At 44.2% G+C, this 27,287-nt stretch overlaps 2 protein-coding genes across 6 annotated transcripts in view; one reads left to right on the top strand and one right to left on the bottom strand.

Moving 5' to 3' along the window:
• The window catches only part of SPTAN1 (spectrin alpha, non-erythrocytic 1), a 43,217-nt gene extending 23,493 nt beyond the window's left edge, over nucleotides 1-19,724 (top strand). For 2 of the 5 annotated variants that reach the window (XM_026860472.1, XM_026860469.1), the window contains 29 exons: nucleotides 488-535; nucleotides 1,195-1,286; nucleotides 1,680-1,824; nucleotides 1,949-2,130; nucleotides 2,307-2,406; nucleotides 2,542-2,739; nucleotides 2,869-3,015; nucleotides 3,545-3,648; nucleotides 3,785-3,947; nucleotides 6,173-6,304; nucleotides 6,660-6,797; nucleotides 7,137-7,241; nucleotides 7,460-7,668; nucleotides 8,524-8,644; nucleotides 8,803-8,924; nucleotides 9,470-9,602; nucleotides 10,050-10,148; nucleotides 10,367-10,526; nucleotides 10,756-10,832; nucleotides 10,992-11,201; nucleotides 11,451-11,747; nucleotides 12,234-12,346; nucleotides 13,571-13,588; nucleotides 16,446-16,500; nucleotides 17,002-17,198; nucleotides 17,568-17,621; nucleotides 18,074-18,220; nucleotides 18,530-18,677; nucleotides 19,395-19,520. In XM_026860472.1, the coding sequence (XP_026716273.1) occupies nucleotides 488-535; nucleotides 1,195-1,286; nucleotides 1,680-1,824; nucleotides 1,949-2,130; nucleotides 2,307-2,406; nucleotides 2,542-2,739; nucleotides 2,869-3,015; nucleotides 3,545-3,648; nucleotides 3,785-3,947; nucleotides 6,173-6,304; nucleotides 6,660-6,797; nucleotides 7,137-7,241; nucleotides 7,460-7,668; nucleotides 8,524-8,644; nucleotides 8,803-8,924; nucleotides 9,470-9,602; nucleotides 10,050-10,148; nucleotides 10,367-10,526; nucleotides 10,756-10,832; nucleotides 10,992-11,201; nucleotides 11,451-11,747; nucleotides 12,234-12,346; nucleotides 13,571-13,588; nucleotides 16,446-16,500; nucleotides 17,002-17,198; nucleotides 17,568-17,621; nucleotides 18,074-18,220; nucleotides 18,530-18,677; nucleotides 19,395-19,520 (3,840 nt within the window). Of the gene's footprint in view, nucleotides 1-487; nucleotides 536-1,194; nucleotides 1,287-1,679; nucleotides 1,825-1,948; nucleotides 2,131-2,306; nucleotides 2,407-2,541; nucleotides 2,740-2,868; nucleotides 3,016-3,544; nucleotides 3,649-3,784; nucleotides 3,948-4,414; nucleotides 4,430-6,172; nucleotides 6,305-6,659; nucleotides 6,798-7,136; nucleotides 7,242-7,459; nucleotides 7,669-8,523; nucleotides 8,645-8,802; nucleotides 8,925-9,469; nucleotides 9,603-10,049; nucleotides 10,149-10,366; nucleotides 10,527-10,755; nucleotides 10,833-10,991; nucleotides 11,202-11,450; nucleotides 11,748-12,233; nucleotides 12,347-13,570; nucleotides 13,589-16,445; nucleotides 16,501-17,001; nucleotides 17,199-17,567; nucleotides 17,622-18,073; nucleotides 18,221-18,529; nucleotides 18,678-19,394 lie in introns of all 5 variants that reach the window. The other 3 variants (XM_026860468.1, XM_026860471.1, XM_026860470.1) reach the window with 3 other exon arrangements.
• The window catches only part of WDR34 (WD repeat domain 34), a 12,189-nt gene continuing 4,541 nt past the window's right edge, over nucleotides 19,640-27,287 (bottom strand). Inside the window, exons 2-9 of the mRNA XM_026860673.1 lie at nucleotides 26,373-26,627; nucleotides 25,538-25,647; nucleotides 23,643-23,800; nucleotides 23,101-23,210; nucleotides 22,312-22,479; nucleotides 21,672-21,904; nucleotides 20,711-20,868; nucleotides 19,640-20,135 (exon numbers count right to left, since the gene is read on the bottom strand). Coding sequence (XP_026716474.1) covers nucleotides 19,897-20,135; nucleotides 20,711-20,868; nucleotides 21,672-21,904; nucleotides 22,312-22,479; nucleotides 23,101-23,210; nucleotides 23,643-23,800; nucleotides 25,538-25,647; nucleotides 26,373-26,627 — 1,431 coding nt within the window. The 3' untranslated portion in view covers nucleotides 19,640-19,896. The remainder of the gene's footprint in view (nucleotides 20,136-20,710; nucleotides 20,869-21,671; nucleotides 21,905-22,311; nucleotides 22,480-23,100; nucleotides 23,211-23,642; nucleotides 23,801-25,537; nucleotides 25,648-26,372; nucleotides 26,628-27,287) is intronic.

The raw sequence follows: 27,287 nt of genomic DNA, 5'->3' as shown, positions 1-27,287 counted from the left end.
TCATTAGTGGCTTACAATAGAATAGCTGTCACCTGCTGATGCACAAAAACATCTTGAATATTTTTGACATTACCCAGCATTGTGCTTTTCTCTAGTATTTCGTTCCCATGTTTCATGTCTTGTATCCACCCTCTAGACTCAAAGCTGCTCGTACATCTTTTAAGCTGTGCAAATGTGGGAAAACCAGCTAAGTATGCAGTATTTTGACAGCATTATAGAAAATGCAGCCATGTCAACAAGAATTGGTGATTTTTTAATTTAAATAATTTAATAAAAATCTAAAAATGTAGTGGTTTCCCTTGAAATCTTAAAAATCTAGGGTGTTTGTTTCTTCCTACATCTCATAGACCTGTCTTTTACAAAGTCTATTTCTGACCTAGGCAAAGTTGTTATGAATTTTTAAGGTGTTTTCTTTCAGTCTGATTTTGGCTATGATTGGTTAGAGTTGAGTTTAATGCTACACTTTTTTTTCTGCCTTTTCATACAGTCTGCACGTATGATGGTACACACAGTGGCAACCTTTAACTCAATCAAGGTAATAATACAAAAAAACCCCTCTCTCTGAGCTGATTTGGAATCTGGGAATGGTTTTTTGCCTTCCCTTTCCATAGACTTTGTTTTTCATTACTGTTTATAAACCCTTGGAATCAACTTATTGAAAGAAGTATTGACATGTATAGCATTTGCTTCTTGGGTTACATCAGTATCTTCTTATATACATAAAATAATTTGGTTTTACATATTCAGAGAAACTCTTCAAATTATTTAGGCTACTTGAATTTGTGCATTCTTCTGGAATTAAGCTGAGTATAGTAACCTTCACCTGTAGCGAAAGGCCAGTCTTGACTTCTAATTTATCTTACTGACTGCTCGATGAAGTTTATATCCTGTAAAAGAAAAAAGTGTAGCTATTTTAGGAAATCTTTCTACATTCCTATTGAATATACTCAGAAGACCCCTGAAATAAAGCCTATAAGAACAGAGGTGAAGAAGGGGTTGTTGGTGTGTTTGCAAATGTCAGCAAAATAAAGAAGGTGCAGATAAGCATAGTGAACACAATGTTACTGGTTACTAAAGTTTTCTGTTTGACATCATAAAGCTTCAGTGAGTCCAGCCCAAGAGTTTCTTACGTAAACAATAACGCTATGAAACTGTGGTCTGCTGTATCAGTGGGTTTTTTTGTTTGATTTGCAGGAACTGAACGAACGCTGGAGATCTCTGCAGCAGTTAGCAGAGGAGCGAAGCCAGCTGTTGGGCAGTGCCCATGAAGTCCAGAGATTCCACAGGTGGGGTCTTTGCATCGTATTTGGTCTTAATTCAGTTAAATGCTTGTCTAGTAAGAGTTCTAAAACATAGTGGGGCCTGTTCTAAACAAATCATATTTCAGTCCCCAGCTTGTTGATTGGAAGTTAGACCACCAGTGGTCTGACAAGAATTCTTTATATTCTTCCTAGAAAAAGAAAGACTTGTTAACATGAAAGCATGGAATTGCTGCAGGCTTGGGAGGTCTGGACTACTGTCCTGTTTTGCCAAAGTTCACTTGCGTCGTCTTGGGAAATAATTTAATAGAACCATCAACTACACGAGCTTGTCTGGAAATTGGTGACCTGCTGAGTATCAGAGGTCCGAGTATAACCTCCATTTTAATTCTCTTTTTGCCTTCCCCTCACTCAAATCAGAGATGCTGATGAAACAAAAGAATGGATAGAGGAGAAGAATCAAGCATTAAATACAGACAACTATGGACATGACTTGGCCAGTGTGCAGGCTCTGCAGCGCAAACATGAAGGCTTTGAGAGAGACTTGGCAGCTCTTGGAGACAAGGTGAGATTGTGAGGAGGACAAAACCAAAAGCTACTTTTTTGTTTTTAATCTAGCAGAAATGACTGTACTATAGAAAAGATTCTTTTTGTCTGCATTGTGTTTATTCCCCTTTCTCTATTTCTAGGTGAATTCTCTTGGTGAAACTGCCCAGCGTCTGATCCAGTCACATCCAGAATCTGCAGAAGATCTCCAAGAAAAATGTACTGAGTTGAATCAGGCTTGGAATAGTCTGGGAAAACGTGCTGACCAGCGCAAAGAGAAACTTGGAGATTCTCATGATCTACAGCGTTTCCTCAGTGACTTCAGGTAAAGATACTATTCCTCCTGTCCCCAGTTTGCCTGTCTGGTATATTATTAATGAAGTATATATGGCTTATTGTTGCACAGGAATATTTCTGAGGAGGTTTCAGAAAAGAACTATTTTTTCTGTTCTGGCTTAATTCAATGGAGGAAGGGAAAAACTCTATATTATGTGTTCACAGGGACCTTATGTCTTGGATCAATGGAATCCGGGGCCTGGTCTCCTCAGATGAACTTGCAAAGGATGTGACTGGAGCTGAAGCTCTATTAGAAAGGCACCAGGTATGTGGAAGATAAGTGTGTATCATTAACATCAACAAATGTTTCTTTTTCTGACGCTTTCCATTTAGAGTTCCAAAAATAGATCAGTTTCAGCTCTGCTGTCTTTATTTAGTAACACATCTCTGTACCTTGCAGGAACACCGCACTGAAATAGATGCAAGGACTGGCACTTTCCAGGCATTTGAACAGTTTGGACAACAGCTTCTGGCTCATGGACACTATGCCAGCCCAGAGATCAAAGAGAAACTGGATATTCTAGATCAAGAACGGACAGACCTAGAGAAGGCCTGGGTCCAGCGCAGGATGATGCTAGACCAGTGCCTAGAACTACAGGTACTCTGCTGCATTTCAAAAAGAAAAATAATTCCTTCTTTCATAAGAAAGTTTGTTCTTTTGTAGTGATGAGAAGTGCTCTTGGTCTGTCTTTCTCATGCTTTAGAGTTCTATTTTTTTTCTCTCTAGCTGTTTCATCGGGACTGTGAACAAGCTGAAAACTGGATGGCTGCCCGAGAGGCTTTCCTAAATACAGAAGATAAAGGAGACTCCTTAGACAGTGTGGAAGCACTTATAAAGAAACATGAAGATTTTGATAAGGCAATCAATGTCCAGGTGAGGAGTGTAGCTGAAATAAGGGGAAAATTGTGTTGGTTTTCTTATGTAGAATATTCACAAAAGAAGCTACTACCAGGTACACTTTCTAGTATAAAGTTCTTAAATATTCAGCCATTTGGGACTTGCTGCAGAAGTTTAGAAGCAGCTAATGCAGATGGGGATGTATTTCACTGCCTACAAACAGTGTAGGAATAGTGACATGTATATGTGTAAATCTATTAATGATTTGAAGTTATTGTTTCTTTTTTTACAACAGAAAAAGGTATATTTTCAGTTTCTTGTAACAGGAAGCTGTCTGCTTTTAAAGTCCAGAAGATACTTTTTTTTTTTCTAAATGCCACAGGTGAAAGATGTTCTGAAGTTGAACTCTCCAGTCTTGTGGAAGACAGACTTCTTTCATGGAGTCACATTGACAACAATGTATATTTAAAGAAGAAAAAAAAAAAGTCTTGTTTTGTTCCAGACGTTGCTCATCACTTGACTTTAAGGAACCACAGTTCTAATTTATGGCTTCTGTTTTTAATAGGAAGAGAAAATTGCTGTTTTACAGTCTTTTGCTGACCAGTTGATTTCTGCTGATCATTATGCAAAAGGAGTCATTGCAAACAGACGCAACGAGGTTCTGGACAGGTCAGTGTTGCCATGTTAGGAGGGATGCACACACTGCCCGAAAGAGAATGCTCTTCAGCAGCATTTTGTAGCTTTAAACATGATGCTGTGTGCAGTCCTAGTTTTTCATTGAATGTATGTATTTGATTGCATACAGGTGGCTTCGTCTGAAAGCTCAAATGATTGAAAAGAGATCAAAGCTTGGAGAATCTCAGACACTCCAGCAGTTCAGTCGTGATGTGGATGAAATAGAAGCTTGGATCAGTGAAAAACTCCAGACTGCAAGTGATGAGTCATATAAAGATCCCACAAATATCCAGGTGAATATGAGTCTTAGCTCCAAAAATCAAAACTTAATTTTTAACTTTGCAAAGCATACTCTGGTTTGAGAAAATATGCTCAGGAGTTCTTGTTCAGTGATAACAATAATATCCCATGTTGGACATGGTCTCCATTTAACAAGGAGAAAATGGAAGTTACATTATGCATGAAAGGAGACCCAAAATAGAACTCACTTGGTAATTATTAATGCATATAATTAGTAAGTACATGATATCTGCAGCAGCAAGTTTCATGAAGAAACTCCTGAGTAGCTATTTTGTCTTTGTCCCAGCATCTAGATAATAAAATAAGGAAATAGAGTTCTTGGGTCTCATCTCTGTAATGTTCTAAAATGCAAAGGCTCATTTATTTTTCAGTGTTAAGGAATAATTAATTAAAGTTACCTCTTATGTTTTAATACTGGTTTATGAATGCACTGAACTACTTCTCTCGATCTGTTTTATAGCTTTCCAAACTGCTGGTAAGTAGTTTGGACTAGCCCTGGTATGTGAATTTGTTTTCTTTGTATAGCTTATGTGTGAGCCCAAGGTCTGGTTGCAGTCTGTTGCTCCATCCATCAGTTCATGCAATCTCTTTGTTTTCTATTAGTTCTTGACCTACATCCAGGTACAGCTATTGATCTTCATGTGACGGATGTGGCTTTTTTGTTAATGCCTATTCAGCATCATTTATTTATGTATTCGTTTTGCAGGTGTTCTGCATGATCTGTTTAATTCGTGGTGTAATAGTGATTTAGTTTGGTGGGGTTTTTTAGGAATTGGCCCATGGAAAAATGGGTTTCTATCCTCCTTTTCCAGAAATTTGTATATTGGGCCTGTCATCCTCCTCTCTGGATCTTCAGTGGTGATGATTTAACACGTGACATAACGCCAGCTCTGTTAGCTTGTGTTTGTAGAACCAAATGCTGAAGATGGAGGATTCAATAAAGTTATAGACCTAGATGACTTAGTTCTTGCAGCAGTAGCATAGAAGGGAATAATACAGAAGGAGCACTCCAGAAAAAGTTAGGTACCAGATGGCAAGCTGGCAGGACTTGTATGAATCAAAAAAGTGGAGTAAAATGAGGATGTATGGAAGGAGAAGATAGAATGAAGAAAGGGGAAGGTAACTAGAGGAAGAAAGGAAGGAACTGTTGTTTGTCACTTTAGGCTGTGGTACATTAATTTTTTAAAATTCATTTTTAAATTGAAAAAAATTGGAATTTTATATTAAACCAAAAAAGCTTGTCTGGGATTTGTTGTCATGGTAATTATACAGAGATATGCAATTGGCAGCTTTTTAATTAAATTTTACATGTTGTTAAATCTAGCTTTGAAGGATATGTTTTTATAATCTCAGCTTTCGGGATTAACAGTTTCCAAAATAGAGCAGTTCATGCAGAATTTCTCATGCCAGCACTACAGTATTTTCCATCCTTTATTTTTAATCTAATATTTCCTTTCATTCCATTCTCTCAGGGCATTGTAATACCCATGTCCAATGTTACTAGCATTTCCAGTTAATACTTGTAAATTCTGTCTTGTCATTTTTGTGCTACTGTTATCTTGCTGGTGGGTGGATGGATTATGTATATATGAGAGAGAACTGCATACTTCCTCCCACACCAAGGCTCCTATTGTTCTCATGGTGCTTTTAGCTCAGCAGAGCAAATTTTTTAACAAATAATTCAGTTATTTTTATAGAGGTTGTTGATTCATTAATATGTAATGCGGCTGTGTATGACTAGTATCACAACTGCAGAAAGCAGGCTGCAGCAGTGATTTCTCTTAATTACTTAAAGATTAGGAAGGGGAATAGAAATTTGTGAAATTACTGTAGAAGGGATGATCTACGGTACTTAGGGTATGTATCATTGCTGCTTTTCAAAGGTGATGGCATTGAAAATTAGAAAGTTTTACTTAAGTAACAGCTAAGCTTAACGCAAGGAACATTGCATGGGCATCTGTAAAATGCAGATGTTACCCGAGTTATGTATCAGCTCTCCAAGAGTCTTGCTAGGTCAAAGCCTGATGTTTAACTCAGTTTAACGAGAGCTACTACTGGAGTGAACAATGCGTTCTTATTGAGAGGGAGAACTTTAGAACAGGCTACATGCAAATTTCTTTGTGTGTGTCAACAACTCTTGTGCTGTCCTCTCGACCCATGAGAACAATTTAGGAGCCCTTTGTGCAGTCTCTAACAGTTTTGCTTTTGTCATATTCAGAGCAAACACCAGAAACACCAAGCCTTTGAAGCTGAGCTCCATGCCAACGCAGATCGGATCCGCGGAGTCATTGATATGGGGAACTCGCTGATTGAAAGAGGAGCGTGTGCTGGCAGCGAGGATGCTGTGAAGGTAGATGCAACAACTCTTGGAAGATTTGCTTAGTTTTTGCTTTGAGAAGTGTTTGGATAATCGGGGGAGGAGACTGTCCCTCAAAAACAAATCTTGTTTTATAGAAGCTTTTCTATTTCAACCATGCAGTAGAAATCAGGGTAATCATTCTGCTTTGTTCTCAAGGACGAGAAATTTTCCAATCCTACGATGAGGATGTAAAAGTTGAACTGGATTATAGCTAGGCAGCATGAAATCATGACTTTGTAATCTGTGTATCTGGAATCGACAGCCAAACTTGCACCAAGTTCTGGATTTGCATTACCAGAATTTATGGTTTTAGTTTGTAGCATTTATCTTTTCCATTTTATAACAGGCACGCCTAGCTGCCCTGGCTGACCAGTGGCAATTCCTGGTACAGAAATCGGCAGAGAAGAGTCAGAAACTGAAGGAAGCTAATAAGCAACAGAATTTCAATACTGGAATCAAGGACTTCGATTTCTGGCTTTCAGAGGTAACTGAGATTGGGATTATTGACTTGCAAGTCTTGTCTTTCTAATATTTGATTCCTTTTGTGAAGCACAGTCCACCTTTTGAGCAAGTCCAGCCATTCTGAAAAAATCTTTATTGTGACTAAAATCTTGTGGGTGTTTTGCTATTATTTCTAAACGATAAGGTGAGAAGAAGCATATTTGCACAGAATCTGTTAGGAATTAAACAGGTGATGAAGCCAAGGTTTATCCATGCTGTAGAAAATTGAGAATTAATTTGCAGAGTTTTAAAGACATGATAATTTCAAAGGGTGGTGAACACAACTTATCCTCCATTCCCTTTTTTTCTTCCCTACCCCCAGGTGGAGGCTTTATTGGCATCTGAAGACTATGGGAAGGACTTGGCATCGGTTAACAACCTTCTGAAGAAACACCAGTTACTGGAAGCTGATATATCTGCTCATGAGGTACTGCTTTCTCTTTTAGTTTTGGAAGATAAATCATAGTAATCATCAAATTCTGCAGATACCACTTCAATACATGCTGCAGTCATACACTTGCTGAAACATGTTTCCTTAATAAAAACTGTGACTGCACAGCAGTTGGATTATGATTTTTATACTGACATAACAAACACAGAAATGAGATCCAAGCAATTCACGCACTTTTTCACCCACGTTTCCAGGATCGTCTGAAGGACCTGAACAGTCAGGCTGATAGTTTGATGACCAGCAGTGCTTTTGACACATCCCAAGTAAAGGATAAACGTGAGACCATTAATGGGCGCTTTCAGAGGATTAAGAGTATGGCGTCTGCCCGCCGTGCAAAGCTGAACGAGTCCCACCGTTTGCATCAGTTTTTCCGTGATATGGATGATGAGGAGTCCTGGATCAAGTGTGTATTTTGGAAGTTCTAGGCTCTGACGTGGGTGCATGTGCTTGCTGCCAGCTTGCCAACAGCATTCATAGTCTGTAGTATGGGTTTATAACTTGCCCTTTCCACAAGTATGTGGAAATCAATTCAAGAAACCACCTTTGCTCCTTAGTCAAGCAAAACTATATTCAAAACAACTTCAGCGCTAGCTGGGGTGTGGCTTCTTATCTACAGTTTCCTTTGGTCAAAGCCCAAGAAGGAAAGCTTTGTACTGAAAAAACTAACACTGTTTAGACCTGGACCAGATAGCTGACATTTGACTTTACTCTTTCTGGGAAACTTCCTAGCAAAAATTCAAACCTTACTTTTTCAGGCTAAAGTACTTTTTTTTTTTTTTTTTTCTGTGTTCTACCCCTTGTAGTAATTAGTCAAATGCTCTTCCCATATTGGTGTTAATATCTTCAGAGGAGGGAAGGAAGTGAGTGAGCCTGACTGAAATAATTCAAATTAGAGAATTCTTCTGTCATGCTTGTAAACTAAAAAATAGCATTGGACGACTTTACAAAAGGTATCTTTCTTACTAGAAGGAAAGAATACAAAGAAATTCTTCTCCTTCAGAGAGAAATGGTGGGGCCTCTGTCACCTCCTTTCTTTCCCCCACACACTACTCCTGAATGTGCTGCCAGGAGCTAGCTGCTGTTTGCTGATAACTCAACTACACAGTTTCTTACATCCAAGATTTTTGTGCTGTGAGGAGCATTTCCTTTTTGGCAGTGCTTTGTTGTTGTGTTGTTTTTGGTGTTTTTTCTTTTGTCAGTTTTGACCTATAGAAGTAATTTTCAAATTTTATCTTTCTCTCCTCTCTCTTGAATTTAGAGAGAAGAAACTGCTGGTTAGCTCAGAGGACTATGGCAGAGACCTAACTGGTGTGCAGAACCTTAGGAAAAAACACAAGCGCTTAGAAGCAGAATTAGCTGCCCATGAACCTGCTATCCAGGTAAATGCCCCTCTCCTTGACAGATTTCTCTGTAAACAGTGTCTTCCCTGCACATGGAAATATGGAAGCGAGGAATAGGTTTGCTGGCATCCAAATAGAATGCATAAAAAGAGAGCAAGTGATGTTCCATTACCGCTGTGTTTCTCTGCTTTGCCCAGGGTGTTCTAGACACTGGTAAGAAGCTTTCAGATGATAACACAATCGGAAAGGAGGAGATACAGCAGAGACTGGCTCAGTTTGTGGATCACTGGAAAGAGTTAAAACAGTTGGCAGCTGCTAGGTATGTGAGATACGTTCTTCAGTATTAATTAAAACAGTCATATGGACTCATCATGACCAGATTTAACTGAATTTCAGGGGTTTAGGGTGTGGGTTACTGGTCAGTAATATGATGTAATAGCACGTCACTGACGATAGACTCTTGGAGACTATCAAAAAGAGTGTAGTGATAATGTTCCTCAGTAGAAATGTGAGTCATTTTTGAGGTGTGCTGTGTTAAGCCTTTTCTGGCACCAGTTGGAAACCATAGAATTAAAATTAACTGGCCTTAATCCACTATCAGGATGTTTTTCTGAATAGAAGCTTTTGGAACAAAATTATTAATTTTAGTCCTTCAGTAGCTGCAGGCTTTGTGGCCCAGTGAATTTCTAGAGCTGTAGACATTGCAGCCTGCTGCTGGAGAAGTGAAGTATAAATGAGGATGTGTTTAGGGTTCAGTCTCTGTACATTCTTAGTTTTTTTGATGCTGTAATTTGTTTTTACATCTTGCATCTAAAAGCCATAATGCAGCACTGTGACTAAGCTTACCTTTCTCTTCCCATACAGGGGTCAACGTCTAGAGGAGTCTCTGGAATACCAGCAGTTTGTAGCGAATGTTGAGGAAGAAGAAGCCTGGATCAATGAGAAAATGACATTGGTAGCCAGTGAGGATTATGGGGACACCCTTGCTGCTATCCAGGTACGGAGAAAGTTGTCAGCTCTTTGTGGTTCTTGTTGCATTATTGTTAGTTAGAGCTTAAAGAACCTTTTCTTGAGCTTTCTTTCTAATTTAGACATTATTATTGGTTCCTTTTTCCTTTTGAAGGCCTACATTGTAAAAAACATGAATTAATTTCATAAAAGCATCCCAAGTACGTTATTTCCTGTAGAAATGACTTGCAATTTGGTGTAGCTTTGCATTTCTTGACCCCTGATGGGCAGTCCTGGTTAATTCAGGTGCCTGAAGTTTTACTGGAAGTCAATGCCAGTCTCCCTTTGTTCACAGAAAAATAGCAAGTTGTGCTAACCAGCTAAGATTAATAGTTTTTATCAGAAGTTTATGCTGATATAGAACAGTATTTTTTTTACATTTTTAATAAGTGGTGAGATTTTTTTTTTTTTTAATTACTGTCTCTCCTATTTGCAGGGCTTGCTGAAAAAACATGAAGCATTTGAGACTGATTTCACTGTTCATAAAGACAGAGTGAATGATGTGTGTGCTAACGGAGAGGATCTCATTAAGAAGGTGAGCATAAACTGGTAAAAAAAAACCCAAACTCTTTTTGCAGCTGAATAAGCTTTTGATGTTAACTGCTTTCAAAGCTATTTCTTGGACTGTGTTTGTACACTGAGAACAAAATATATTTCAGTTGAAGTCCTTGCTCTGTCACCAACTTCCTGGATCCTTTGGAAGACCTTAAGATCATATGGCGTTCATTACTTTTTTTTTCTCCTGTCATGTAGAACAATCACCATGAGGAGAACATTACTGCTAAGATGAAGGGCCTCAGAGGCAAGGTGTCAGATCTGGAGAAAGCAGCTGCTCAGAGGAAAGCCAAGTTGGATGAGAATTCTGCCTTCCTTCAGTTCAACTGGAAAGCAGATGTAGTGGAGTCATGGATAGGTACGATCTGTACTGGGGCACAGTACCATGTCACAAAGAAACTGAAATGCTCCTTCCTTTCAAAAGATCTCTCACGGCTGCTTCTCTTGCTGTTGCAACAAGCAGACCTAAACCCAAAGTAATCAGCAGTGCTATACCCGATTTAGACTTTTAGGGTAACCTCATTGGGAATAGAGGGCACATTTGAGACAGAGGTTGACATTTTTACTGAATTTGTTTCATTTTCCAGGTGAGAAGGAAAACAGTCTGAAGACGGATGATTACGGACGTGACCTCTCTTCTGTGCAAACGCTGCTCACCAAACAGGTCAGTGCTAATGCTGCTTCCACCCCATGTGGAGAAGACAGGTGAACTCTTCTGGAATATACAAGGATCTGGTATTTCTGTTTGAACTATATGCAGGATATTGGAATGGTTAAATAAAAATACAATCTAAAATATTTTGCTCTTCTTTTAATGCTTCAGGAAACTTTTGATGCTGGACTTCAGGCTTTCCAGCAGGAGGGAATTGCAAACATCACTGCTCTGAAAGACCAGCTACTAGCAGCCAAACACATCCAGTCAAAGGCCATTGAGGCTCGACATGCTTCCCTGATGAAACGCTGGAATCAGCTGCTTGCTAATTCTGCTGCCAGGAAAAAGAAACTCTTGGAAGCTCAGGAGCATTTCAGAAAGGTGAGTGGCCAAACCATGGGGCTGCAAAAATCTAATTGTTCTCTTTTGAAAAAAACACTTGGAACTTCTGTAGCTTTTTCAATTGCAGCTAATGTTTATGGATCCTGGAGACTTACAAGAATTTTTTTAATGCTTGCAAGAAATAAGTAATAAAGGCAAACTATCACTGATGCATGTTAATTCCAGACCAACTCATAGAATATTTGCATTACTGCAGACTGAACAACTGGACTGTGTTCTCTTTTCTAGGTTGAGGATCTGTTCCTGACTTTTGCGAAGAAGGCATCTGCCTTCAACAGTTGGTTTGAGAATGCTGAAGAGGACCTGACAGATCCTGTGCGCTGTAACTCGCTGGAAGAAATCAAAGCACTGAGAGAAGCTCATGATGCTTTCCGTTCCTCGCTTAGTTCTGCCCAAGCTGACTTCAACCAGCTGGCCGAGCTTGATCGCCAGATCAAGAGCTTCCGTGTCGCCTCCAACCCGTATACTTGGTTTACTATGGAGGCTCTTGAAGAAACCTGGAGGAATCTGCAGAAAATTATCAAGGCAAGTCAGAGAAAAACTCTTTTCACCATTTGCAACCTTTCAAGTCTTCCTTGGAAGTTGTCTTCGAACATAATCAGCACAAGAGTTTGTCACTACATACACTACAGATGGAAGTATCTCAGAATTTCTGAGCAAAGAAAAATTTCCATTAGCTGTAAACTTGTGGTGCTGTTGTTGGTTGTTTTCATGGTCTTTCATTTGCGGTCTTTCAAAAGACAAAGCACATGTGCCTCCCTAACTATAAAATAAGTCCATGCTTTGCAGTCGAGTAACTGCTGGTTCAATTCCAGTGCTCAAGATTCAGTAGGAATGTTCTGTGTTGTCATCTGAGATAATTTTTCTAGATATCCAGGACGTGCTTTGAGTACTCGGTCTTGTTTGGAGCTTTAGAATTGTGCTGGTATGCAGCTCTTCGTTTTTGTTTTCTAGTAATACAGGATGAGGGCAAGCACGCTATCTCTGAAATTATTTTTGTTTGTTACTCAGGAACGTGAATTGGAGCTGCAGAAGGAACAGCGAAGGCAGGAAGAAAATGACAAATTGCGCCAGGAATTTGCTCAGCATGCTAATGCTTTCCATCAGTGGATTCAGGAGACCAGGTATAGTTTGTCTTCCCAGGAGCTGCCCTTAGAGAATTCCTCAGCTAATATTTGTATCCAGGATACAAAAAATCAAATTATTTGTAATGAGGAAACCTTATAGTGGACTTAAAGGGGCTACAGGAAAGGTGGGAGGGACTCTTGTTCAGAGAGTGTGGTGACAGGATGAGGGGTAATGGTTTTAAACTGAAAGAGGGTAGATGTAAATTAGATATAAGGAAGAAATTCTTCCCTGTGAGGTGCTGAGGCCCCGGCACAGGTTGCCCAGAGCAGCTGTGACTGCCCCCTCCCTGGGAGGGTTCAAGGCCAGGTTTGGACGGGGCTTTGGGCAACCTGGGCTAGTGGAAGGTGTCCGTGCCTGTGGCAGGGGTGTGGGAACTGGGTGATCTTTAAGGTCCCTTCCAACCCAAACCATTCTGGGATTCTGTGATCCATCCTACATCTCTTTGGTCTAAAAGTTGTAAATGTCTCCTGCTGAAAAAGGGCTATTCAGGACCTGTTCATTTGCTGGAGTTGGAATTTGAGGGAGGCCTCGTTAGCCATAGGGAAGAGGAAGTCCCTAAAACACCAGACTTCAAAAATGTTTATGTTTCTGAATTAATTTTCCTGCAGTAATTCCAGTTATCCAGGACTTCACTCTGGTCCAGTCATTCCCGACTTAGTCTGCAGCACAGCTGGGGGGTGGGGAACAAATAGCTCCAAGCAGACTGCATGAAGTGCCAGTGGTGTTTCTGTTAATGCTCCTTCTGTGTTGTATAGTTAGAAATCTCACTAGAATTTCAGTAGAGAAAGAAACTGTGGAAAAAAAGCTTAAGACTACTTTGTAATGACTTACTCAGGGTGCTGTTTAATAATATCCATGCCTAGGGAGTGGGAGTAAAGATTTAACTGCATTAAAAATGAAAAAAATCTCAAGTCAAGCATGGCTGTGAACTGAACAGCATGTTTCTAGAAAACAGAGGTAACGGTGCTCAGACAGTGCTGTTAGCCAGTTCTGAGGCACTCGCCTTGTGGGTCGGAGGAGGTGAGCTCTCTTTTCATGTAAACCTGTGATTCTCTGTCTCTGTGTGTTTACAAATAGCTCTGTATGTGTCTTCATGAAACAATGAAATACAAATACGATTTTTAACTTTTTGATGTTTGCTTCCCACCCAAATCTCTGTCCCTCTCTTACTGTCTTGTCTCTGTCCTGCTGCCTGATGTTTGGATCTTCACATTCTACAGGACTTACCTGCTAGATGGGTTAGTATTGAATTTTATATCTTTAAAAATGTGGTGATGTGTTCTGCTCTGTCTGTGTGTGGTGTTCTGTCATTACAATGCTCATGAAAGTTGCACTGAAACCCCTTTTATTTGAAAAGCGCAATCTCTGGCTGAGGAGACAAGATTTTGGAGCAGATTTAAGTATAAACCAGTAGAAACATAACCATTTCCCAGTCTAAAGCAGAAGAAGTTATTAATGGGCAGCCACTGGCACACCATGGAAGTCCAAACTTCTGTTCTTGCTCTCTCTGAGGCTTGCACGGGAAAAGGCTCTTAATGTGATGAGATGTGGGAGGACACAGAAGGGTTTGCCTTTGGAAAACAGCTGACATTCCTAGTTTTCCAGCATTCAGAGACTTGCTTAGTGAAATAAACTTTTCTCATAACTGTTCTCACAACATTTAAAGCTCCAAAATATTGACTGGTTTTGGTAACAGGGAGGGAAGTTTCCTATGAAGAGGCTTTACTGAAATTATAATATGTATCTTAAAACTACATAGCATGTAAATACGAACTGTCCATTTTTTAATCTGCTGCGTAACTAGGCCCCACAAAGATTATGTCCTTGATAGGAAGAAACAAAACCTCCCAACATGAACCTGTGAACTTGCCTGGGTGTGCAGGCCGTTTGATGCCTGCAGTTTTAAGTCCACTCTGTGTCCCTGGGAATAGTTCTGATGAGGACGCACGCTGGTCATTTGTCCAGAAGTGGAAAGGAAATAACAAGATCTTTAAACATCTTCAGACTGCCAAACCCTCTCAGAGTGTGTCTGTCCATTTAAATTTCCTCAGTATTAAAAGTCTGCAGCACAATGGAAGCTTTGTAATAAGACATAATGTAAAATGCTAACAAATAGCGTATGGGCCTGGCGCAGAGGCCTGTGTCAGGCCTGAGTAAAGTGCTGGAGCAGTGGCAGGGGCCTCTCATAAAGGGAGAAGGCTTTTCATAATAAAAGGGTGGAATCTTCATGGATAACTGTGCTTCTTATTTGCTCTGTAATGATCACAGTGTCTTGTGTTCTGCTGTTTCTGCCAGATAAAAATCATTTGCCCCATTTTTGTTGCACAGTTTAATGGAACCGAGCAGATTTTCCTGGAACGGATGCTGAATTCTCTGCTCCTTTGTAAAGTAGTGTTGTACATTAGTTCTGGTATCCAAGAACGAGCAAACAGAAAGGAGCCATTTACTAAAAGATGTAGGGTCAGGGTTCAAGATCACCATGCCAAGCTCTTTTGTTGAACAAATTACCAGAAGGCTGCTGATATGCCAGGCAGAATTTGACCTTAATTCTGCGTGAATAGATTAAAAACGCAGATTTAGCTGAGAAGAGGCACTGGCTGTGCTTAGCCTTCCTTGGCAGGAGGGCAGGCAGAGCTTCTGAGAAGTTTCGAGATAAAAGTCGCCGTGCGTACACCTTGCTTTGCCGTGTGCTGTAGCTGCTTGTGTGCGCCCGGCGCTGCCTGGAGGAGGTTTTCTTTGGGGTGGGGAGGAAGAATTTGGAGTTTAGGAAGAAGAATGCCTGTAAAGAATCTGTAGATGAGTTAACTGCAAGACTTCAATTCGTCTCTTAGTGAGATTCACTTTTTGTGACTTATGCCAAACTAGTAACAGGTTTTTGTGTTTGTGCAACCAGAATTTGAATAATTTTCTTTCATTAAGTACTTGCTTGTGTTTGCTGCAAGGTGGTGCTGGCTTGGAGTGTGGCTCCACTGCCGTGGCCGTGTTTGGGTGTGCTCTTTCCTCTGTTCTTTCTTTCTTCCTTTTTGGAATTTACTTGGTTTCTTTTCTTTGACTAGCATAGCATATCGTCGTGTCATTCGTGTCTATCAGTATGAAGTTGGGGATGATCTATCTGGAAGGTTTTTTCCTCTTATTTTCTTACCTCACTTTGGTTTTCAAATGCACTTTTTAATTCCAAGGCTCGCTTTCCTTCCAACTAACTTTCACGGCTTAGAGATGCTTGGAGGTTTGTTTCCCTGTTGACTCTTTCCACGGTTGGTTCCCAGCTTCCTGCTCAGGGTTCTGGGCGTGCACTGAATCTGAGCCTTAACCCTGTGGTGAAAAACACCCAGATGTTTGGTGCATTTTCATTGCTACAGAGTGATTCAGAAGCTTCTCAAGAGGCTCAAAAGCATGTAGGAGGATGGATTTCAGTGGGGACGAAAACCTGGGTTTAGTGATTTAAATATCAGTGACTTAAGTTTTAGGGACTTAAACACCCCCGAGTAAAAGGAGAGGACAGCCCACCTGCACAGCACAGCCCTGCTGTCACATGCAGGTCCTTCACTGCTGCTTTGTAGGAGAGGCCTATAATTTTCTGCAGAGATTATGCCCTATTAAGGTTACTTTTAAACCAAACCAGTAGTTTTTGACAACTTTTCCCCCTAGTTTATCCCCACATAATGCACCTCTGTAGAGCTCCTGTACCTTACTGGCAAATACAGCCCATCTCCAGTGAATCACCTGTAGTTGGTATGTGCGTGTGTGTGCTGGGCACGGGGAGGGGGTGGGACAGCACCAAGTTTCTAATTTCATTAGGTCCAGTAAAGCGGGCGCTTTGGATCTGGCATGAAGTGTGGCTGCTGATCATGTTGCCTTTCAAATGGGGCTAGAAATTAACTATATAAAGAAATGAGAATCAGACGAGATGTGCACATGTCAGTCTGCAATAGGATGAGTCAGAATAAACAAAACACAAAAACAGTGTTTAAAATATCTACAGGAGAATAATACTGCTGTAAGGATTTTTAATTTCAAGGAAGGACTGTTAATTTCAAGCCCCACCTGCCATTTTTCTGGGGTTGGTGCTCTTTCTGACTGTGATTCTGTGTTTAGGTCCTGCATGGTGGAGGAATCGGGAACGCTGGAATCGCAGTTGGAAGCTACTAAGGTAAGCAGTGCTCAGTGGTAGCTGAAACCCCTCTCCCAGCTGGTGACACAGGAACACAGGCTGGGAATGGGAACACATGTGACTGCACAGGAAAATCTGAATTGATTTTACACATTCTCAGTACTGAAGAGATTTTGGGATTCTCTAATTATGTATCTGATGTCTACTGACATCACAAGCCATTAAACAACACAGATAAAGTTTTCCTTTTTGTTCTTTTTCCTAAATGAGTGGGGTAGGGCAGAGAGGATACAGCATTGCCAGCACGTTCCTAACAAGAGGGGGTTTTGTCTCAAGAACTGTGCAAGCCCTGTTGGTTTCCAGTACCATGTGTGAAGAGGAATGTTGGTTTGAATACTAGTTTACAAATCCCAGTATATGTATTTATAATATATGAAAAAGAAGAGTATAACCCTTCCTCCCCTGCCAGCCTGTGTTGCAACTTTTTAAGGGGTTTTTTTGCACTCCTCCATTTTTCTGCTCTTCACTCCCTCCTAACAGCGCAAGCACCAGGAGATCCGAGCGATGAGGAGCCAGCTGAAGAAGATTGAGGACCTTGGAGCGGCCATGGAAGAGGCACTTATCTTGGACAACAAATACACAGAGCACAGCACCGTGGGGCTGGCCCAGCAGTGGGACCAGCTTGACCAGCTGGGGATGAGAATGCAGCACAACCTGGAACAGCAGATTCAGGCTCGGTACTGCCAGGCCCACGAGTGGTGTAAAGCCGGTGTAACGGGGGGGGTAGAGGACAGGAGACAGAGCTGCCTGTGTCTGAAAACAAACCTCTCCTGTGCTCCAACTGACGGGTGGAGCGAGCTCATGAATCCCCCCACCTCCCGGCCCTCTTCAGAGGGATGGCGTTAGCAGTTTGGAAGTAACTCCCATTGCCCGTTAGCAAGGGCGAGATCTTACAGGAATCATTTTGTTCAGTTGAGCCGCGGGGATGTCTTGTGTTTGCTCGTTTGTCCTCACCTTCCGCTGCGGATGCTGGCTGGGGGCAGAGGGGCTCCAGCAGAGTTCTGTGGTTGAGGAGCTGTTCACCAGCTCTGCTGCTTCCTTTTCAGAAACACGACTGGAGTCACGGAGGAGGCCCTGAAGGAGTTCAGCATGATGTTCAAGTGAGTCCCGGGAACGCGTGCCAGAGGAATGCTTGGGAGCTATTCCTGGCACGTGGATGGCTCCTGTTGACAGGATTCCCCTGACCGATCTGGTTGTAGCTCCTTTGTTGTCTGCCCGACTCTGCGCTGAGCTGCTCTGCGCTCTGCCAGATGGCAGGAGCCTCCAGAGCCCCCCGCTGCTGCCTGGGCGCAGCCAGCGCCGCGCCAGAGCCTCTCCTGGGCACGCTCACTGCAGGAATTCCAGCTGGCAACACAGCCATTTTTTTGATGCTTTTTAAGCAAAGTAAAAAAATTGTCCTCACATTTTACCTATGTTAGATGGGGACTGTTTATTCCATCAAGCTCACTTATCCAGAATAGTGGGCTGTTATCATCTGTTCTAGTTTTCAACCCACTGTGTAGCTTTTGCTACTCAACAACTGACACTTAAAAAAGGGCTTTTGTGTTTTTAGGCACTTTGACAAAGACAAATCTGGACGACTTAATCACCAGGAGTTTAAGTCTTGCTTGCGCTCTCTCGGCTACGACCTGCCCATGGTTGAGGAAGGAGAACCCGACCCGGAGTTTGAGTCTATTCTTGACACTGTCGATCCCAACAGGTACGTGAGTTGCACCTTTTAGATTTCTAGTGCAGAATATGTATCCGTACCCTTTGGGGAGGTGGCTGGAAGGTCTCTCATGGCCTGAGCCGTGCTCCTGGGGAGAGGCTTTTCACAACAATTCATGTACAGGTCTCTGAAGGTAGGCCTGACACTTGTGAAGAAGAAATTCACTTTGGGGACTGATCTGGTGGTGACAATCTCCTACATTAAGCCCTTCACCCCTCCCAGAAGAGCCGCAGCCCCTGGGAGGTGTGGGAGCCCCGTGCTCTGGCTGTTTCCAGCTGTTGACGTGCTGTTTCCCGGCAGGGACGGGCACGTCTCGCTGCAGGAGTACATGGCCTTCATGATCAGCAGGGAAACAGAGAATGTGAAATCCAGCGAGGAGATTGAGAGCGCTTTCCGCGCCCTCAGCTCGGAGGGGAAGCCCTACGTGACCAAGGAGGAGCTCTACCAGGTGAGTGGGTGCTGGTTGTGGCCCACCGGGAACAGACGGAGGCTTTGTGTTCATAGATCGTTAACAACAACCAGCACTAATTGCCTGGAGGTTCCTATCACTGTAGAGTCAGTTCTGAACCTGCCAGGGTCTCTGCAGCAAACGCAGAAAGGATGGTAACAGCCCTGCCTACCCAGCTGCCTTCCTGCCTCTGGGCAGGGAGAGGGAAAGCTCTAACTGCCAAAGAACGACTCGGGCTGAGTAAAACAAGAGCTAGTCCAGGGCCTGGGAAGGGAGCGTGCTCCCCCTGTCCATCCTCCAACACTGCTGCTTCCCTCCCATCGCTTGGGAGACTAGAGGGAGATGTTTCTCCAGACAGCGATTTAAAGGAGAAACTTAAGCCTAAGCTTACACAGCAGGAACGTCTCCTCCCTCTCCCAGCCCTACCCAGACAGCAAGTTTTTCCAGTCTGAATCCCACCAGTTGGCAGAGAAACAAAGAGGCTGCGCTGCTTCCTCGTATCGGTTACCTGCTCTGTCTTCTCTTTGGTGGGAAGAATCGGGTCAGACCTTTCAACCCTTAACCACACTGTGCAGACAGCCCCAGCCCTTCCAGGCCGGGCGTAGTTCTGCTGCTCTGGGTTCTGCCCCGAGCTGTGGGTGCCCCTGGACAGGGGAGGGCCCCTCGTAAATGCTCCCCTCTCCACGTCTCCACCTCCGCCCCGTCTTTGTCTTTCAGAACCTGACCCGGGAACAGGCCGATTACTGCATTTCTCACATGAAGCCCTACATGGACGGCAAGGGCAGAGAACTTCCTTCTGCCTACGACTACATAGAATTTACACGTTCACTCTTTGTGAATTGATCTGAAACACTAGTACCAAAAGATGCAAAGAACATGCTCACATTTGCTGACTATAGCTTTGCATGTGTCTCTCTCTCTCTCTCTCTGTGCTCTACAATAATCAATGTTACTTTATGATGTAACCTTAAACTGCTTAGCTTAAAAATCTTAGGGAAAACAAACATATTGCAGTGTGCTTCAATAAAAGTTACTGGTCGAACCACATCATCTTGTGTTTAATGGTTAAATGCAGATTTAACTGTCACGTGGATGAAACTCCAGCTGTCAGAGTTCGGTGTGTTTTTCAGGCCACTGCAGTGGAAGAGGTGAGTGAGCAGCTTTTCCTGCAGCCACAGCAGTAACGAGCTTCGCGTTGGCAGGCGGCTGCGTGGCCGCCTCAGTCCGTGATCTCGCTCGCCAGCTGCTCCAGGCGATTCATTTCCCTGGGTCCCTGCTCGGTGAAGTCAGAACTGAGCTGCCAGACTCTGACGGCCCCGGTAGCATCCCCTGCTGCCAGGAGCTGGCTCTGCTTGACGTTAAATTCTAGACAGTACACGGGGTGTTCGCCCGCGGCCTGCTTCAGGGAAAGGGCAGGCTTGTGTGAGCTCTTCTCAAAGTCAAACAGGTGCACGTCTCCTGTAAACCAGAAACATTTATTGCAGGTTTATGGCAGCAACTTGGAATTTAACAGCAGAGGAGTATCTACTTGTCTGGAACTTGGAAGTTCTTTTTTGCGTTTCCCCACCCTCTGATGGGGTCTAGGCTGTGACAGCTCACATCACTGCAAGACACTGCAGACTTATTCTGCTGTCAGAAGCCTGAAACCAGCTTGCCAAATTCTGTGAAATCTTAACTCAAAAATGTTTGGGCAATCCTCTAAGGAAAAAGTTCTTGTTTTAAACCATTAGCTCTAAAATTAAATGTCAAAACCAAGGAAGCTGGAATGAAGCTTTAGCCACGGTCACACTGCCATGTTAGAGCCCTGTGAAGGGCCGTGGCAACAGAGGGTAGTGTCAGAAGTGAAAAATAACTGTGACTGAAGGCATCCTGCTAGAGTTAGAAATTATTCTGTTACACTAATTACACAGTACAAACAATGGTCAGTGCTCTCTCCTTGTGGGAAGTGCTAATCAGTACAATTGACTTGTGCTAATTAATACCCAGCACAGTCTTAATTTTTTGTCTAAGAATAGGCACCTGCAGTTACTTACCTTCCCCTGACGCAGCTGCAAAGACCAGTGGTCGAACTGGAGACCAGCGCACGCAGAAGAGGTATTTCTTTGATAACTGAAGAGAAATGAGGGGTTGTGTCTGCAACATGGAGTGCAAGTGAACTTGTCCGTCAGTCCCGCAGCTCAGGAAGAGGTTCCTGGGGGAAGGGAGCAGCAAGAAACAACTTGATTTGGCTTTATTGCTAAAGAGAGAAAACAAAATTCACCAAAGGAGTGTGACCGTGGGTGACAGCGCTGCTTCGCAAAGGTCTGAACGTGTTTCCTAAAGCAGCAGTTTCCAGGCCGTGCCCCGGGATGTGGTCGGTAGAGACAGAGCTTTGTCACTGACCTCAATTGAGGTTAATGAGGGCTCATGTTGTCCACTGAGGGTTGCTGGTGGGTTGTGGGCCAGGGATGCCTGAGAACTGCTGACCTGGAGCCGGGCATTGTTAGGGCTGTGTTTGTCTCATGCAAATTAAACGCAAACCTGGGCTGTCAGCATGTTTCACAGAAACGTGGCTTGGGGCTGCTGCCCCGGCAGAGCTGTGAGCTGCTGATTTAAATGCAGGCAGCTGCCAGTAAGATGTCTGATGAGCAGATCCCTTAAGCACTGATAAGTAAATGACTTTTTTAGCTCCTCCCCTTGTCTTTAATCTTTAACATTAATGTCGAGGATGATCGAAGGAAGGTGCTAATGCTTTACCCTGGCCTGGGCACAGACGCCATTTCGTGTTTGTGTTGTGCCCACACGCAGCGTCTTCTCGTGGGCAGCGGCACCAGAGCCAGTGGCTATTGTTTCTCCTACGGCAGGAAGGGACTCAATCAAGTTCCGGATGCCAGGTGACCCTTTTTTGGAACTTGTACACGCTCCCACTCAAGGGCTATTTGAAAAAATGCACATTCAGAGCCAGGCAATAACTGTGTCCAACATGCAGCACCAGAACCAATTCCCAGCACTCGCCTGTGGAAGGGCGAGCAGCTCACGGAGTAGACGGGCCCACCGTGCGGGGCGAAGGCGAGCTCCGCGGGAGCCCGGAGTGGGACGGAACCGCCGGTGCTGCGGAGAGCCGGAGTCGCTGCTGCTGTGGAGCACTTCAGGGAGTAGCCGCCTTCCACGCCCACAACGAATACACGGGGATCGAAGTGTGAAAAGGAGAGTGAGGTCACACCCACGGCTGCCTCGCCCCAGGCGAACTGGGAGTAAAAGAGACAAAGCTGGTGGGAGCTGGGGGCTCCAGGGAAACACAGGTGGGGTTACAGCTGCCTGAACCAGCCCCCCCAGGTGCACAACTCACAGCAGCTACACTCTCTGTAGCACTGCTCAGCTGTTAACCTCTGCAGTATCCTCCTACAGGGGGATTTGTGTGAATTAGCGTTACAAACAAGTTCTCTTCTCCATCCCAGCAGCTTCTCCATAGAGCGTGGCAATCCTCAGCTGTTTTGTCTTCCAGGGAGTGATTTCAGTATGGGAAGGGAGATGGGGTCAATGTTCAAAGGGGCTTTTCCTGGCCCTTCCCACATGGAAGGCGAGCTCTGCCACGAGGGCTCCAGTGTTTAGACTGGTTTTGTCAAAGCAGTTCTCCTGGAGCTGCTGAACTCACCTTCTTCAGCTGAGTGCTGCGAGGGATCTGCTGAGCCACCACGGCGAATCCTTCGGCCAAGGCCAGGCGCCCAGCCCGCTCCTCCCTCCACACCAGGATCTTCCCGTCGGTCGACGCGCTCAGGAGCCGGGAGCGGTTTCTGTGCTTGGCATCAGGTAACCAGGTAACCTGCTCCAAACGAGGGCAATGAGAGCGGCTGTCACGGCTGCCCGGCTCCCCTGACCCGCCCAGGTGCTAGCCAGGGATCCCGGTACCAAACCAGCCCTGCGGGGAGCTGGCACACGGACACCAGCTCAGAAATGCAGTTGGGGTCTCAGGCTGAATGCTGCAGAGAGTTTCTGGGGTTCACCTGCCATCATTGTTGAGATGTCACATTTATAGCTATAAACAGCAGCATTTTCCTGACTTTCAGATGAGAAAATCTACAGGTTGCCCAGAGTCACTGGACCCCGCAAGGACAAGAAGCATTAGGAAGCCAGATTGTAGGACATGCTTACAAGCAGGTAGCAAAGGATTTGCTACTTAACATTTTTAAGCCACTACGGGTATTGTGAGCTGCATCTGCATCAATAAACAGTCACAGCATGGGAACGGGCCTCCTCTTCCTTTATTCTGAACAGCAAGGAGTTTTTTACAAAGCGAGTGTTGAGTTCAGTAGCCAGGTTTGGGGCAAAACAGCCAACCAAAAGAGAATGTAACTGCTGAAATGCAGCAGCCTGTCTGGACAGGAACTGAAGGGCTGAAATAGAGCAATGGCAACTCCCTCCCCCCAGCCCTGTCTGTTGTTACCTGATAGACCGGATCGGTGTGAGTGTCACCTGTCATCCCCGTCCTCCAGACCACAGGGTCTTCTGTCCTGCTGGTATCCCACACCACCAGCTCCCCACTGAAAAGGCCGCCTGAAGGGACAAAGATAAACCTCCTAATACCTCAGAGAAAATGCACAAATGAAGCTTTGGTGGAAACAGGCCTGCCAGCTTCAAAAGGCTGGCAGCTCTATGCAGGGCACAGTCAGCTCTGGTATGAGAAAATGCAGCTCTACTGAAATAGGGACACTCTTCCCACCTACACCTGGGCTGAGCTTCCCTCCCTCATCTCTCTGAGGGGGTGATATGAAGGCAGATGTCCCTGAAAAAGCAGCAAGTCTCAGTTCAGAAGCAACAGCGCAGTTATAGCGATGTTGGTGAGCATTAGTTCCTCAGTCTGAGGAGCTGCAACACCATCCGTTCTGCAAGATACCTCAGGCTGAGCTGAGAGAGAGGAAAGCCATGATTCAAGGTGAAGGAGATGAGGATACAGGTCAGATGGGATCCCAGGTAAGAGCAACCTACCAGCTATCAGCGACGGCTGGGAGGGGTGGAAAGCCAGGCCCATGACACAACTGGGAACGTCCACCACTAGGTCAGGGCGCTGCGGATTCAACCCTCTTCTGTCCAGGTTCCAGGTACAAACGTAGGATTTCTCTGTGCTCCAGTCCCCACCCTCCAACCTGAAGAAGAGAAAACTATGTCTTGCCTTGTCTGTTCCACAGAGCATCTCAGTCTAGCAGAGCTCGGGCATGCCCCACTGGTCACTTAAACGTGCTGCTTTGTGGCTTGAAGGAAAACTGAGGCGAAGGGATCATGAGGTGATGAAACCTCTCTGCAGGCTGGAATATATACAGTACGTGTCGGTGTACTTACGGAACAAAGTGCCAGCAAGGAAATTTCAGATATGATTCACTATTTCAAGACCTATTAACCATTCAAATGATGGGAACAATCTAAAGGGCGCATACAGAAAGTTGCTACTTCATCTGGGAATGAAAAATCTAAAGAGACCAAAATTGTTGCTGATTTGCAAACCACATTTCCTCTAAACAAGCACTCAAAGAGCCAGGGTCTGAGAATACCCAGCGAGGAAATATATTACCTGGAGGACTGATAGGGGCTGAAAAGACTTGCTGAGTCTTGCTTTGCCTGAAAGAAGCAGCACGATTTGAAGTCCAGGTGCCTCCCCAGGAACAGAGAACATTCTTCACAACCACCAAATGGTGCTGATGACCCTGCACAAATCATGCCACGCACCCCAGCTCAAGAGATTTCAACCCAGTCCCATGCCCATTATACTTGTTTGTCACAAGTGGATCATGAATTATTTCTCTGGGATGGCCAACAGACACCTGCCACTCCATTATTTCTACCAGTTTCACTCATCACACGCTGACCAAATGTTACGTGTATTCTGTCATTAGCACGCCCTGACCAATATGATGTCCTGTCCTGCTACATGGAGACGATATGGAGGACAGAGATCTACAGAACAGCCAGTGGTCAGGACAGGAAGCAATGATTCTGAGCCTGACTTCTACTGCCTCTATTTGATGCTCTTAATCCTTTCATTGGAAGAGATATGATCAAATAAAAGGAGCAATTTTGCATACAATGGGTAGTTGAAACTCCTTATTAAAGGATGCAGTAGATGCTAAAAGTTTACACAGATTCACAGAGACTGTGTGAGTTCATGGAAGGGAATTCTGCTGAGGGTAACCACAGACACAGAAACCACATTATAATCCGAAAACAGCTGTGGACTGGAAGAGCAGGAGCAAGTAACATACACGTCTGCCCTGTTTTGCTCTTCCCTACACATTCACTCATTCCTTTTTGCTGGGGCTTTTAATCTAAGGAAATGGTAGCAGAATGGAAAAGGAATAAGGGCAGCAGTAGAGCACAGAAAGGAGAGGCTGCTATAGACACACAGAGATGAGATGACTGTTTTGTCCAACCCTCATTTCAGAAATCCCTACATGTTTGTTAGCACATGTCTGTGGCATCAGGCGCACGCGTGAACGGGTGCCAGGTTCATCCGGGGTGCTAAGAGACCACATTAAAACAACACGATCTTCAGTGAAGATAAGCACCTACTTCCAAACCTCACCTACATATATTTGCAAGTGCATCTGCTCTTTACATTTTCTTTCCAAAGAGAATCTATCTAGAAACAAAGCAGTAAGAGTACATGTATCCATTTTTGGGGCAGCGGGGAGGTAGAAGAAATAAAAGCCATCACTTAAGACTGCCTGGAGATTTTGTTTCTTTAAATATGAATTATTTAAGTTGCATAAGGTGGATATATATACACATCTAGTTTATTACTGCGGAGAAAGCAAATGTATGTGAAACTCAGGTCAGCCTGAGACGTCACACCAGGCTCAGCTGCACTCTCACTCCGTTCAGGTACTCACCGGCCATAGGAACACGCAACCACGGATCCAGTTGCATTCCAAGAGACGCTGGTAACCTGCAGGTTTTGATCCTGAGCCTCTGGGTATGACAGCGTATGCAAACACAACACCTGGAAGAGATCAGATTCGAGCACTCAGGCAATAACGTCCGAACACAGAGAAATGAGATCTGTGCAGGCCCCTGCATACGATTGTACGGTTACAGCATTGGCTTCCCCTCTGTCCAAGCAGCACACAGATATACATGAAAAAGTTGTTTAATTCCTACTGGGAAAAAACAACCCACAACACATGACCCTACCAAACCAACTGTCGCCACATAATTACCTCTCACAGGCTGCATGACAGCTCTGGAAGGCTGTGCCAGGAGGATTTACAACAGCCCCCCAGGTATGACTCTAGCACTCGCTACGTTTCACAAGCAATGGTTTGAAAACAGGTACCAACATGCACTGACTGATACGAATTGCTTCCACTCTTGAGCACTGTACACTAAACAAACACAGTCTAAGTAGGAAGAGCTGCCAGATCACTGCCTGCAACTGCTTTGAGTGACCTGCTACTCTGGCATGCTCTAAAGGGGCTACTTAACACCAACTGCAGGCTTCCTTCTCACAAAGCTTCTGCAACACAGTCATTGGCAGGAGGAACAGTTTGAGCAAGTGAGGCCAGACCACGAGCAAGGGAGAAAGCTGGAGAAAAAACAACCAGCAATGTCTAATTATTAGAATCTGGCAAGAACAATCACAGCAGTAAGAAACAGAACTAACAAGTTAGAGCAACTGCAACCCACTCTGCTTGGGAAATAACAAAGATCTGAATTCTGTCAACTTACTGTTTCGTTCTGATCTGTCCAGTTCACTTCAAAGCCATCAAAGGCACGGCTTTTCCAGTTTTTATTTAGCTCTTTGATAACAGCATCCTCCACTCTCTGAAGGAATGATAGAAGGCTAGTGTAATCTACTTGGACTTCTTGCTGGAAGTCTTGGACAGCATCTTTACTTTGATCCGTCTGCACACCGGCATCTCGGCTAGTATGAGATTGTGCTGCACTTTCTACTGTTGAAATTCTCCCAGTCTGGCAACTTTTCTAGTAAAAGGAGACAGACAGTCTATAATCCAAACAGAAAAAAAAAAAAAAAAAGAGTACTGTACATAACATACAAAGCATCTTCCCTTTTTCTAGCCTTTCACTGAGATATTTGAGCGCATTTGCACACCTCTGGTTCATGGTTAAAAGCAGGTGCCTCTGCAACTGTCCGGATGACACGATGTATTTGTGACCCTCACATGATCTGGTATGAGGCAGAGATACCTGAATGCCGCTCAAACTCGGGCCGTGTGCTCTACAGCACAGTGGAACGGGGTGGATGAGAGAAAGCAAAAAGGCAGCGAGCCTCCAGAGAGAACAGCGAACACTAAACCCGATGACTAAGGGCAGCATTATCAGCTCTCAAACTACCGCCTTTGTGGCGGCTGCACGTGCATTTCTTTGCAAATTTGTATCAAGGACCTAAATTCGTAGAACGCTGCGAAGGGGCAGAGCCAGCAGGCAGACACGGGCTCTGCAAGCCCTCTGCGGGGAAGGTCTCCGTCCCGGGCCGGGCTGGAGCAGCGGGACCCGCGGGGGGTTCACCGACGGGCACGGAGGGGACAAGGCGGCGCACGGCCGCCCCTTCAGCAGGGCCAGCGGCGGAGGGGAGGTGCGGTGCAGAGCCACCTCCGGCCCGGCCCCTGCCGGGGTTTAAGA

This window comes from Athene cunicularia (assembly GCF_003259725.1).
Source record: "Athene cunicularia isolate RWA chromosome 17 unlocalized genomic scaffold, athCun1 chr17_part1, whole genome shotgun sequence".
Lineage (NCBI taxonomy): Eukaryota > Metazoa > Chordata > Aves > Strigiformes > Strigidae > Athene > Athene cunicularia.
This window is presented reverse-complemented; position numbering and strand designations above follow the sequence as displayed.